Source organism: Sapajus apella, unplaced genomic scaffold (assembly GCF_009761245.1).
Source record: "Sapajus apella isolate SASKATOON/1434 unplaced genomic scaffold, GSC_monkey_1.0 scaffold104, whole genome shotgun sequence".
Taxonomy (NCBI): Eukaryota; Metazoa; Chordata; class Mammalia; order Primates; family Cebidae; genus Sapajus; species Sapajus apella.
In genome coordinates this window covers 788501-800589 of record NW_022437044.1, presented here as the reverse complement: position 1 = coordinate 800589, position 12089 = coordinate 788501, and the positions used below count along the sequence as shown (strand labels likewise).

Genomic DNA, 12089 nt, shown 5'->3' with positions numbered 1-12089 from the left:
GGGCCAACACGAAATACAGATACGATGGCGGGAGACAGTTTTTAGGCTGGAATGAAAATCTCCTTTGTTCACAGAGCAAACACTTTTCAATTTCACTCCGCTCTCAGTGTCTCTTCACAATTCTTGCTTCAGTATTGTCAACGGGTATCCAAGTCTCCCACACTCATCCTGGCTAACGGAATAAAAATCTACATCTCTTTTCTATTTCAACATTCCAGGCTAAATGAGCTACCGCACTCAGCCTGGAAAATGAGTCGAGCTTTTAACCTAAGTGTAAACGTTTTAAATATAATACTGTAGTCGCCTACTTGGACTTTCCACCCAAGAACTACAACACCCAGAATGCATTGTTTTCTTTTCCGCCTTCTACCGAGGGAATGCCTAACTTGATCTCATTTCCACAAGTAATAGTCACATGACACGTTTCCCGTCAAGATGGCGGATACTCTCCCCTCGGAGTTTGATGTAATCGTAATAGGGACGGGTATGTGTATCTGGTACTTACCGGACAAAGTTTAGGAAGACTATCTTGTTCCTACTTTTTCTGTCAGTGGCGAGTTTTGGGAGAAACGTCTTGGGTCGAGCGTGGGAGGGAGAACGGAGAGGAAGTGAGGTAGTCCGGAGTCAGCGCGGGACTTGGCAGCTACAGGGAGGGGCTTGGACCCGCGGTGCTTATCGCCATTTGAGTAGGGGTTGATCTGGTAGATGTCGATTGCTGAGGTTGGTTGCTGCGGCGATTCCTGTTAATTTCCTTAGAGGGAAGTGGATGTGCAGTGTCATGAAATGGAGGGTCGGGATTTTATCAACGGAGACGACTTTGGCAAGACATTATGATTCCCTCCTTGTTGATTTCAAGGTGATATTCCCCATCATTTTGTCTCGCCATTTCATAGGACTTTTTCATAGATTTGTATGATCCTAGGGTACATCGCAGCTCAGACACAGCTTCATCCTCAGTTTTACAGGAAAGATGCTCAATTATTGCCCACGTGCGTATGAATTTACTAGGGAAAACAAACGGATTCTATTGTGTTGAGAAACCTAGGGAATTATATTTTGTTGAGGTAGCCATTATTCCTGCTTTATGGTGCTTAAAGCATCTTGCTTTCTACCACCCATAACTAAATGTGCTGAAAACAAGGTCCTGAGTTCCAGTTCAGGTGTCTGACCTTATCTCACTCTTGTTTTCCCGTCGTTTGTTCTTCATGTTTTGGGTGGAACCAGAAACTCCTCTGCAATTTCTAATTGACATATTAAATATATACGTGGCAGAAAACATATGGCATCAATTGGAATTTTTTTTAAAATAGTGTAATGGATGATCGTTTTAGATGGTATGAAATAGGTTGTTTGGTGGGGTTTTCTACTATTTGTAGAAAGGTAGGCCAGAGAAGCTCTAGTGGATGGGACCCTGTCCATTGTGTTAATGAATTCAGTTCGTTGTCTTCTCAAACAGCCATGATTAGGAGCAGCCATGTTTTCAGGTTGGGAGTAAAAATAATAGCTACCTGTTTTCGAATGCCTAAAATTTCCTAATCACTGTGCTAAGCACTTTAGAAGCTGGACATAATCCTCACAGCCTTGTTAGAGTAGTAGGTACTTTCTACATTTTGTGGATGAGGAAAAGGGGACGTGGAAAGGTAATTTGCTCAGGATCACACAGCTGGCAAATTTCCAAAGGCCCATTCCATCCCAGAAAAGCAATCAGTGGTTCTGACCCTCAGAGTTGACCCATATTAGTAGAAATGAAGAAACTTGGTTTTAGGCTTTGCTTAGTGCTAGTGTGAATTGCTTGAATTGGGAGGGCCAGGTACTTGGTCTCTCTGAGCCTCAGTTTCCTTGTTTTTGAATATAGGGAAGGTAAATTAGATGGTCTTTGTGTTGTCTAGCAAAAAAATGCCTGTGTAACAGTTCTCAGAACAGCACGGACATGTTTATTCTTAGCCTGAAAATATCTGCGTGGCTGCAAATAACCTGGTTGTAGTTGCTATGAACAGATGTTGGATGAGAGCTGGAAAGAGCCAATGGACTATTCATTTTTTCTTTCCAGTCTATACTAAAACTGAGAACAACATCCATTTTGGAATAGTTGTGATACCATACTTGAGTTTTATATTCTTGCTTTTTTTTTTTTTTTTTTTTTGTTACCTAGGAACTTGAGGTGTTTTTAACAATTTTTTTAATCAACAGTTTTTTTTTTCAGGTCTCGGTTCAAATTTTAATTGATGAGTGTTTCTTCCTATTATGAAGTGCTGCTAATGCTTTTCATAAATATTTCACCTTCTGTACAGTTCAGAACTGGAATATATCTATTCTGTTAGAGTCTGTTATGGTAGAGGTAGGAAGTTACAGTGAGTGACCCAGAAAATTGCATCAGGAGACATAGCTTATATTTGGAAAAAGACTTATTTTATACTTATCTCAGCCAGTGCAATGTTATTTTTCAGTGTTTGGGAAGAACTTGTTTGAAGTTAGTCTTAAAACTTAAATTTTTCATATTGTTTATTGGTGAAATTCCAGGTTTTATCAAGCACATTGCTTAAATTGCTTAAATTTTTAATTTTTATGATGTGTAATTTTGTTTTTAGGTACATCAAAAGTGTAAAAATTGAATAAGAGTCATTTCCCAAAGAAATAATTCCTACCATTCCAATCATTACTTAATTGGATTTATTTTTTAGTGTGCTTGGTGGAATATTTCTTTTGTGAAATAGTTTGCTGAAAGTAGCCTTTAAAATATTTGATTTATTAAATGTACTACCTTGAGTAAATCATAGAAAAAGCGGTGTTTCATAGATTCAGTTGTATTAACAAAAGCAGAAGCAATAATGCATGCATCAGAAATTGGCTATTAGATGTACTTTTTAGCAGATTTAGTCCTAATTAAAATGCCATAAAGGGACAATTGCTTCATCAAGTATAATCACGTGAAGACAATATTCTATAATCCCTTTGACCTTGATTAACTTGTATTCTCATATTTTGTAATACAAGATGGAAACTCTTCCTTAAGATCATATTTTCAGGAGATTATGGGAAAAAAATAAACTTTGTATTTTCTTAGTTAAGCCCATCTCCTTCTGGTTAGAAAATACAGTAAATATCTCTTGAACACCCAAAGACAGAAGAGTAAGATAAAGTGAATACTGGAAAAAATAGAAGAAAATGGAATAAAGAAGGAGAAATCAATGGAGTCTCAAGGGAGAGGATAAAAATAGATGTATGTGGTAAGTGTCTAGAAAGTGGTCCTCAACTTGGGTACAGAATTGTCATTTTCAGTGTATTTTGCCATTTAAAAAGTCATTTAAGTTACAGTTTTGTGGATTATAGACAAGTACCATTGGTTTCAGTTTAAAAATAGTCCCAGTAACATAACATCTCACTGGAGGTGACTTATCTGGCAACCTGTGTAATCTGCAGCACAGCAGAGCCGAGAACTCAACAGAAGAGCGGGCAAGATGGAAATTATAAAATCTATTTGATAATGTTGACATGCTTTATACATAGGGGAATCCCTGAGATCATCACTTAGAACATATTTATCCTTATTTTAAAAATAATTCTAGCAAGCTCAGCATGTTAGAACCACTCCCTTAGAAGATACAAGGAATGTTATCAACTTCTGCAAAGACTGTGTTTGGTGGGAAGTGCTATTAGACATATAAATGACAATTTATGTCTGTATAGGAAAGGGAAGAGAAAAACACCTAAAATGCAAACCTACATCAAAAAGGCCTGATAACATTTGGCGTAGTGAGAAATACTCATTTTTCAGGTCATCCAACCCACATTTATTGAGAACCTAGTCTCTTCCGTTGTGAAGTTTACTGTATTGCCTGTTCTCAGGAACTCTTTGGGCTTCCTAACAGTCATATCCCCAAAGCTGTTCTTAAGACAATGTAGGCTTTTCATTGCATCCTTCTTTCTTTTTGAAAACTGTATAGAGGTTCAGCCACCATTTTTATTTCCTTTTAAAAGCACACTGCTCACATTGTCTTTTGGAGTTCTTCCCCTAAGATAAGCTGCAGAGCAGATTAGCTTAATTTTTCTCCTGCATGGCGTAAACACATAGATTCTTTTGATTTAAGCTTCCCCTCCCACCCCTCAGCATGGTGGCATGGACCTGTAATCTCCGTTACTTGGGAAGCTAAGGCACAGGCATCCCTTGAACCTAGGAGGCGGAGGTTGCAGTGATCTTAGATGGTGCCACTGCACTCCAGTCAGTGAAACAGAGTGAGACTGTCTCAAAAAAAAAAAAAAAAAAGGTTTCATTGGCCAGGTGCAGTGGCTCATGCCTGTAATCCCAGCACTTTGGGAAGCCGAGGCAGGTGGATTGTTTGAGCTCAGGAGTTTGAGATCTCAGCCTCCCAAGTACCTGAAATGGGCAACACAGCAAAACCCCATCTCTACAAAAAAATACAAAAATTAATTGGGTGTGATTACACATGCCTGTAGTCCCAGCTACTTGGAAGGCTGAGGTGGGAGGATTGCGTGAACCTGGGAGTTTGAGGCTGCAGTAAGCTGTAGTTGTGTCACTGCATTTCAGCCTGGGCAAAGAGCAAGACCCTGTCTCAAAAAAGAAGTTTTATTGCTAAACATTATGGAGAAAGAAAAGGGATAACAAAAATAAACGTGGGGAGATTACAAGGAGTATTCCTTGTAATCTGTAAATTGAGAGATTTCAATAGGTGATCTCCAAGGTAGGAATCTACCAGCTCTAAAATTATCATTTTATATATCTATGACACCATGTCCTTGAAAAAAGGCTAAATTCTGTTCTTTATAGTCTTTTTAAGAAGTAAAGTCAGTATTTAATGTACTTCAGAAATTTTTCTATCAAAATGGCTGGTATGATTTGAATATTTGTCCTGCCCAAATCTCATGTTGAAATGTTATCCTCATTGTTGGAGGTGGGGCCTGGTGGGAGGTGTTTGGGTCATGGGAGCGGATCCCTCATGGCTTCATGCTGTTCTTGCAATTGTGAATGAGTTCTGGCAGGATCTTGTGGCTTATTTTTAATTTTTTTTTTTGAGACAGGGTCTTGCTCTGTCACCATGGTTGAAGTGCAGTGACACAGTCATGGCCCACTGCAGCCTTGACCTCCTGGGCTTAAGCGATCCTCCCACCTCAGACTCCCAAGTAGCTGAGGTCACAGACATGCACCACCATGCCAGGCTAATTTTTAAAATTTTTGTAGAGATAGGGTCTCCCTATGTTGCCCAGGCTGGTTTTACACTTCTGAACTCAAGCAATCTACCTGCTTCGGTAGCCCAAAGTGCTAGAATTACAGATGGGAGCCACTGTGCCTGGTCGACTGGTTGTTTAAAAGTGTGTGGCATCTCCCCATACTCTCTTGCTTGCCTTGCCTTTCACCAAGGGAGATTCCTGCTTCCCTTTTGCCTTCTGCCATGATTAAAAGCTACCTGAGGCCTCCCAGAAGCTGAGCAGATGCCAGTACCATGCTTATACAGCCTGCAGTACTCTGAGCCATTTAAACCTTTTTTCTTTATAAATTACCCATTTTCAGGCATTCCTTTATAGCAACACAGGAATAGCCTAATACAATGACTGATTAGAAAAGACATTTTCTTGTTATTTTATTTTATTATTTTTTTTTGAGATGGGGTCTCGCTCTGTTACCCAGGCTGGAGTGCAGTGGTGCGTTCTCGGCTCACTGTAACCTCCACCTCCGGGGTTCAAGCGATTCTCCTGCCTCAGCCTTCCAAGTAGCTGGGACTACAGGTATGTGCCACCATGCCCAGCTAATTTTTTTTTTGTATTTTTAGTAGAGATGGGGTTTCACCATGTTAGCCAGAATGGTCTTGGCCATCTCCTGACCTCGTGATCGACCTGCCTTGGTTTCCCAAAGTGCTGAGATTACAGGCGTGAGCCACTGCGCCACGCCAGAAAATACATTTTCTTTAAAATGATAGACTGCTTTTTTCAGAAAAGTTCATGTAGGTAGCACAGTCCCATTCCTTTACGTTGGTGAATTTAAACATTAAGGTAGTTAACCTTGATTGGTAGCTCATTGACTTATGATGACGTTGGAATAGCATCACTTCTCTAAGCCTTGGGGGATAGTAATATTGCAGGAGGTATTGTGAAAACTGATGTTTACCAAGTATCTGTGCTAGCCTCAACACAAATGATTTCCTTTATGTCTCATTTAATCCTCTACCAGGATGCCTGGGTGTGGTTCACACATCACAGGATGTCCATGATCCTCCCTGTATATTTCGAAAATCTTCACATCTATTGTCTAGAGTGGATTTTTAAAAATTGTAAGATGCCACCTATTTGTGGATCATGAAGTGAATCCCAGCTTTATAAAAATGAGGCAGAATATATTACAATGCATGTAGTAAGGACGAATGTTGTTTTATATATGTAACCTATATATGTAACATATATGTAACACACACACACACACACATATATATATATATATATAACATATACACATACACACACATGTTCTTGGAGAGGGCAGGGTCAAAAAATTTAGAGACTAGAGTATATTGATCAGCTGAATGACGTAGTGAGTAAGAGTGAAAAGGTATTTCAAAAATCCTTTAGTTTTACAAATGCCATACCTTACATATATATATTTTTTAACTTTGACATGCACGTATCTCATTTGAGCAGTATAGTGAAGCGATTGACAGTGTGGCTCTGGAATCAGACACGCTGGGTTTGAATCCCAGCTATTCCTCTTTTGTCATTTTAGACATTTTCCTTAATCGCTTTATGCTTCAATTTTCTTATCTCTAACTAGGATAAACTTCACAAGACTGTGTTGAGGATTCAATGAAATAATTCCTATAAAAAAGCTTAGTAGGTGCTCATAAAATGCAGTTGTCTGTATGCTTTTAATGCCACACTGAGGTGCTTTCACTACTATGTTTATTTCGTGAATGCTTTCCAGGAAGGGCTCACCATTTCCGTGAAGAATGGTGGAAGGATTCAGTTGTCTGATTTATGTTTCCTGTCTTCTCATTGACTGCTTGGTGGGAAAGACCTTTATGTGTCTATTGTCACTGTTTCTATCAGATTTCTTACCTAGTGGCTTACCAGTTTTCTTTTTTTCTTTTTTTTTTTTTTTTTTTGTCTTCTTCTCTTTTGTTCACCAGCTTGCATTATTTATCATTTTCCCTCATAGTTTTTGAAACAGATTTAGCATTTGTCTTCTTTGAGGGATACTATGAAATACTTACTTCCCTGTCAATGTAAGAGATGCTGTAGGAGCGAAAGATAGCCTGCAGATTTTGCTGTTCTGAAAAATGCTTTGCACTTCTTCAGGCATTTATTGATGGAAAAGTATGTTTTTGTTTGCTTCCAATATCTCGAAAAGTAAAGAATTATCTAACTCTGGAGAAGAGTTTCTGGGAGATGCTTACCCTTCTCTGTAAATCATGAATTTGAGCCAATACCTCAGAGAGAGCCACATCTGTTACCACAGTTTCCTCTGCTGCATCATTTTCATTTCCCATGCCTCATGTCATTTTTCTCATTTTCTCCAGTGTTCTCATGATGTTTTGGATAATAGGCCACAGCAATTAAATTCAAATATGGCAGCTCACCATTACATTCTCATGTTTAACATAAAATCCCAATGCACAGAAACAATTATAATTCCATATAATTGACCTGTTAACTCATGCTAAATCATCTGCGATTCAGTTTCAGTGCATTCTTTAACCTAAAAGTTAGTCTGTGCCTGTTCTGTATGTAAATATATTTAAAAGTAAAATAGGTTAAAAGTGACTGTTGGTGCTCATTAGAAACATTTTGGGGGCATTTAGTGTGGCTAGCAAAATAGGGATACCTTGAAAGGTTGATGTTTTGTTTTTGCTTTTCTAATAATTTCATTTAAAGGTTGGTGTAAAAAGAGATGATAATTTATCACAGATACTGCTTTTTTAGAGCACGATTATGAGAGCTAGCATGTTACATTGAGGCTGTTTTTTTTTTTTTTTTTTTTTTTTGAGATGGATTCTCCTCTGTTGCCCAGGCTGGAGTTCAGTGGTGTGATCTTGGCTCACTGCAACCTCCGCCTCCCGGTTCAAGCGATTCTCCTGCCTCAGCCTCCTGAGTAGCTGGGATTACAGGTGTGTGCCACCACGCCCAGCTGATTTTTGTATTTTTAGTTGAGATGGGGTTTCACCATGTTGGTCAGCATGGTCTCAAACTCCTGACTTCGTGATCTGCCAGCCTCAGCCTCCCAAAGTGCTGGGATTACAGGTGTGAGCCGTTGCATCTGACAGAGGCTGTTTTTGATAAAAACAGTTTGCAAATAGAGGGGAGAAGAGACCAGGGGCAACTTGGCCAGTATGGTGCTTAATGTAAGGGTTTCATCTCATACTGGATATTATCAAGAGCAAGAGCTGAAGTTCATGATGTATTATTTGACTGATTTGGTTTTTATCACATTTTAAAAGGTACTGATGAAGCAGGATATTTTCCTGACCCCTTCGTGGGAGTTGTGAAGGGGGTGCCCTGTTTACTCAGCCCACAGCTCTCAACTCCTCATGGGAGGGAGTGCGTGAGTGAACAAGGCAGGAACTGGAGTACATGAGTGCTGGAGTCAGCTGGCTGCTCTGGTGCCAGGAGAAGTGAACTCTACTCACTTGGTCCTGCTGCATTTCACCCCTCACAAGACGGGTCATGGAGTTGAGCAGGTGCAGAAGCTGGGGCAAGTGCTTTTGGGCACTGGCAGGGGATTCAACTCTGTGCTGGCCCCACGGTCGTGTCTGGGGGGTGGTGCTCACAACCCCTGAAGCTCCAGAGGGAGCGTTACAGTGCTCTTTAAGCTCTGCCATCCCAGAAGGCTTACGGGTTAACAGCTCAGTGGGCCCTCTGCCTTTTTGCGTGAATCAGCCGCCTTCTGCCAGTGAGTGCAAAGGGCAAGTGTGACAGCCTTTTGGTGTCCACACTTGTGGCTTCTGAGTTCTTGTCCAGCATCCAGTAGAAATAATGTTGCACAAATGAATTGAAGGATAGTAAATGCAGGGGATTTTATTGCCAATAGAGATGGCTTTCAGTGGGAAGGGGAGCTGCAAAGTGGATGGGGTGGGAAGGTAATCTTCCACTGAATTCCAGCTGTCCCTGGCTGGATTCTTCTTTGAACTTACTCTGTCAAGGTGTCCCTCTGAATTCAAGCTACTTCTCTCTGATGTCCAACCGTAGTCTCCAATATCCAACTGCTTCTCCTCTCTCTGTGGGCTAAACCAGGTTTGTTTTATTTATTTATTTTTTTAATTAATTTATTTTTTTTTTTTGAGACGGAGTTTTACTCTTGTTACCCAGGCTGGAGTGCAATGGCGCGATCTCGGCTCACCGCAACCTCCGCCTCCTGGGTTCAGGCAATTCTCCTGCCTCAGCCTCCTGAGTAGCTGGGATTACAGGCACACGCCACCATGCCCAGCTAATTTTTTTGTATTTTTAGTAGAGACGGGGTTTCATCATGTTGACCAGGATGGTCTCGATCTCCTGACCTCGTGATCCACCCGCCTCAGCCTCCCAAAGTGCTGGGATTACAGGCTTGAGCCACCGCGCCCGGCTATTTATTTATTTTTTTTAAGATGAGGTTTCACCGTGATGGCCAGGCTGGTCTTGGACTCCTGACCTCAGGTGATCCACCCACCTCGGCCTCCCAAAGCGCTAGGATTACAGGTGTGAGCCACAGCGCCCGGCCCAGGTTTATTTATTTATTTATTTTTAATTTTTTATTTTGAAAAGGATTGTTGCTCTGCCCACTGTGCAATGTCCGCCTCCCGTGTTCAAGCAATTCTCCTGCCCCAGCCTCCCGAGTAGCTGGGATTACAGGCGTGTGCCACCATGTCTGGCTAATTTTTTGTGTTTGTAGTAGAGACGATGTTTCACGGTGTTAGCCAGCATAGTCTCAATCTGCTGACCTCGTGATCCACCCACCTTGGCCTCCCAAAGTGCTGGGATTACAGGCATGAGCCACCACTCCTGGTGAGCCTGGGGTTTTTATGGACACAGGATGGGGTGTGGAGCGGGGCATGGGTGGTTTTGGAAAAGGCCAGATTCCCACAGGAAAACAGGGATATAAGTTCTCACTTTGTGCCATGTTCAGGCTTGAGGGTGGGGTTTTCTCAGGGACCTGCCCTTTTCTGCCTAGAATTTCCGTGCCTCCTGTTCCTATCACTAACATCTACTGTTTCTTCTGAGTAGTATTCTCACCTGTATTTTTTTTTTATTTGTCCAGGACAGTGTTCTCATTGAGTTATTATGGCTATTAGTTAATGGTGGTTTTAGTCATTTTATATTGCTTTGAAATGTTTTGAATCATATTCTGTGATCTGACTTTGAACATTTTTAAACTAGTCTTTTATTTGTGGATTTAAAATCATGAGAAATTTACATAAGCTAAAGTATAGAGAAATAAGGTTTTACACATGAATATCAGGCCTATTAAGAAGATGCTGAGCTGTGAGTTCAAATCCTTATTTTCTACAACTGTGTTACTTTGGTTTAAGCTACGTAAACAAAATCGATGATAATTAGAAAGTTAGTTTTAGTGCTTGCATCACACTATCAAACACATGAAAAATACTGTCTAACATTTGTTGTGTGCCAAGCAGTGTGATAAGCCCCGAAAATGCATGATCTCATTTTCACAGCAGCCCTGCGGTAGATACGATATCATCTCCATTTTACAAATGTGGAGCCTGAGGCTTAGCTAAGTTTGATGTAGGTGAAACAGTTAAGACCGAAGTTTTTCTGACTAAGGTGGAGGTATTAGATTGAGTTTGCTAGAATCTTTCAATTGAAAAAATACCTCATAGTTTCAAGATTAGATTATTTTGCCCTGCATTTGCGGTTGGCAATTGTTTTATTTTGGAGAGTTGCCATTGCTGACATTAAAATCCTGATTCCAACAATAGCCCCATGATGTCTGCTTATTATTGACAGCATCATGACATCTGTATCAGCTTGCAAACCTTTTTTGATGAAGGCGAATGGAATGAACTGGTTGTGTTTATCCCTTAAAACTGAAGAGGGAGTCAGACACTAAAGCAATGGCCGGAAATGGGATCAGAAATTACAGTTACATTTTAAGACATAATTTATTTCAGTAGGAATTCTTTTTTTTTTTTTTTTTTTTTTGAGACGGAGTCTCGCTCTTGTTATCCAGGCTGGAGTGCAATGGCGCGATCTCGGCTCACCGCAACCTCCGTCTCCTGGGTTCAGGCAATTCTCCTGCCTCAACCTCCTGAGTAGCTGGGATTACAGGCACGTGCCACCATGCCCAGCTAATTTTTTGTATTTTTAGTAGAGACGGGGTTTCACCATGTTGACCAGGATGGTCTCGATCTCTTGACCTCGTGATCCACCCGCCTCGGCCTCCCAAAGTGCTGGGATTACAGGCTTGAGCCACCGTGCCCGGCCCAGGAATTCTTTATTGATCCTGTAAACCAAGAGGTCTTAATCAATTTAGAAAGTTCATTTTCCCAAGGTTAAGGGCATGCCTGTGGCACAGCCTCAGGTCCTGATGACGTGCCGCAGGCGGTCAAGGCACGGGTTGATTTTACACATTTTAGGGAGACATGAAACATCAATCAATATATGTAAGATGTATAATACGTTGGTTCCATAAGGAAAGGCCAGACAACTCGAAGTAGGGAGGGGGCTTCTGGGTCATAGGTAGATAAGAGACAAACGAGGAAAACGAGGAATAGTCACTTATGCCTTAGTCTGTAGTGAAACTGTAGGGCCAAGGAAGCCATCAGATACGCATTTGTCTCATGTGAGCAGAGGAATGACTTTGAGTTATGCCTGTCCTTTGGTGGTTCACAAGGAATTTCCTTGTGGGCAAATTGTGAGGGAGGTATGTAGCTGTTTAAAAATCTTTGTAGCGATCTTATTTAGGAATAGAATGAGAGACAGGTTTGCCTACATAGTTCCCAGCTCCACTTTTCCCTTTGGCTTAGTGATTTTGGGGAGGTTTGTTTTCCTTTCACGATCCCAAGGTATATAATTTCCCATCGAAATATTTGTGCATGTGCTGGGGTTTGCCATTTTGTATCTTTTTTAATGTTCTTCACTTGCAAATTAAATTT

The 12089-nt window shown here is 40.8% G+C and overlaps 1 protein-coding gene across 6 annotated transcripts in view; it reads left to right on the top strand.

Annotated features, from left to right (window-relative positions):
* The first annotated feature begins 402 nt into the window (after positions 1–402).
* Positions 403–12089, top strand: part of CHM (CHM Rab escort protein) — a 182384-nt gene continuing 170697 nt past the window's right edge. For 3 of the 6 annotated variants that reach the window (XM_032258708.1, XM_032258704.1, XM_032258710.1), the window contains exon 1: positions 403–484. In XM_032258708.1, the coding sequence (XP_032114599.1) occupies positions 436–484 (49 nt within the window). In that variant the 5' untranslated portion in view covers positions 403–435. The other 3 variants (XM_032258705.1, XM_032258706.1, XM_032258707.1) reach the window with 3 other exon arrangements.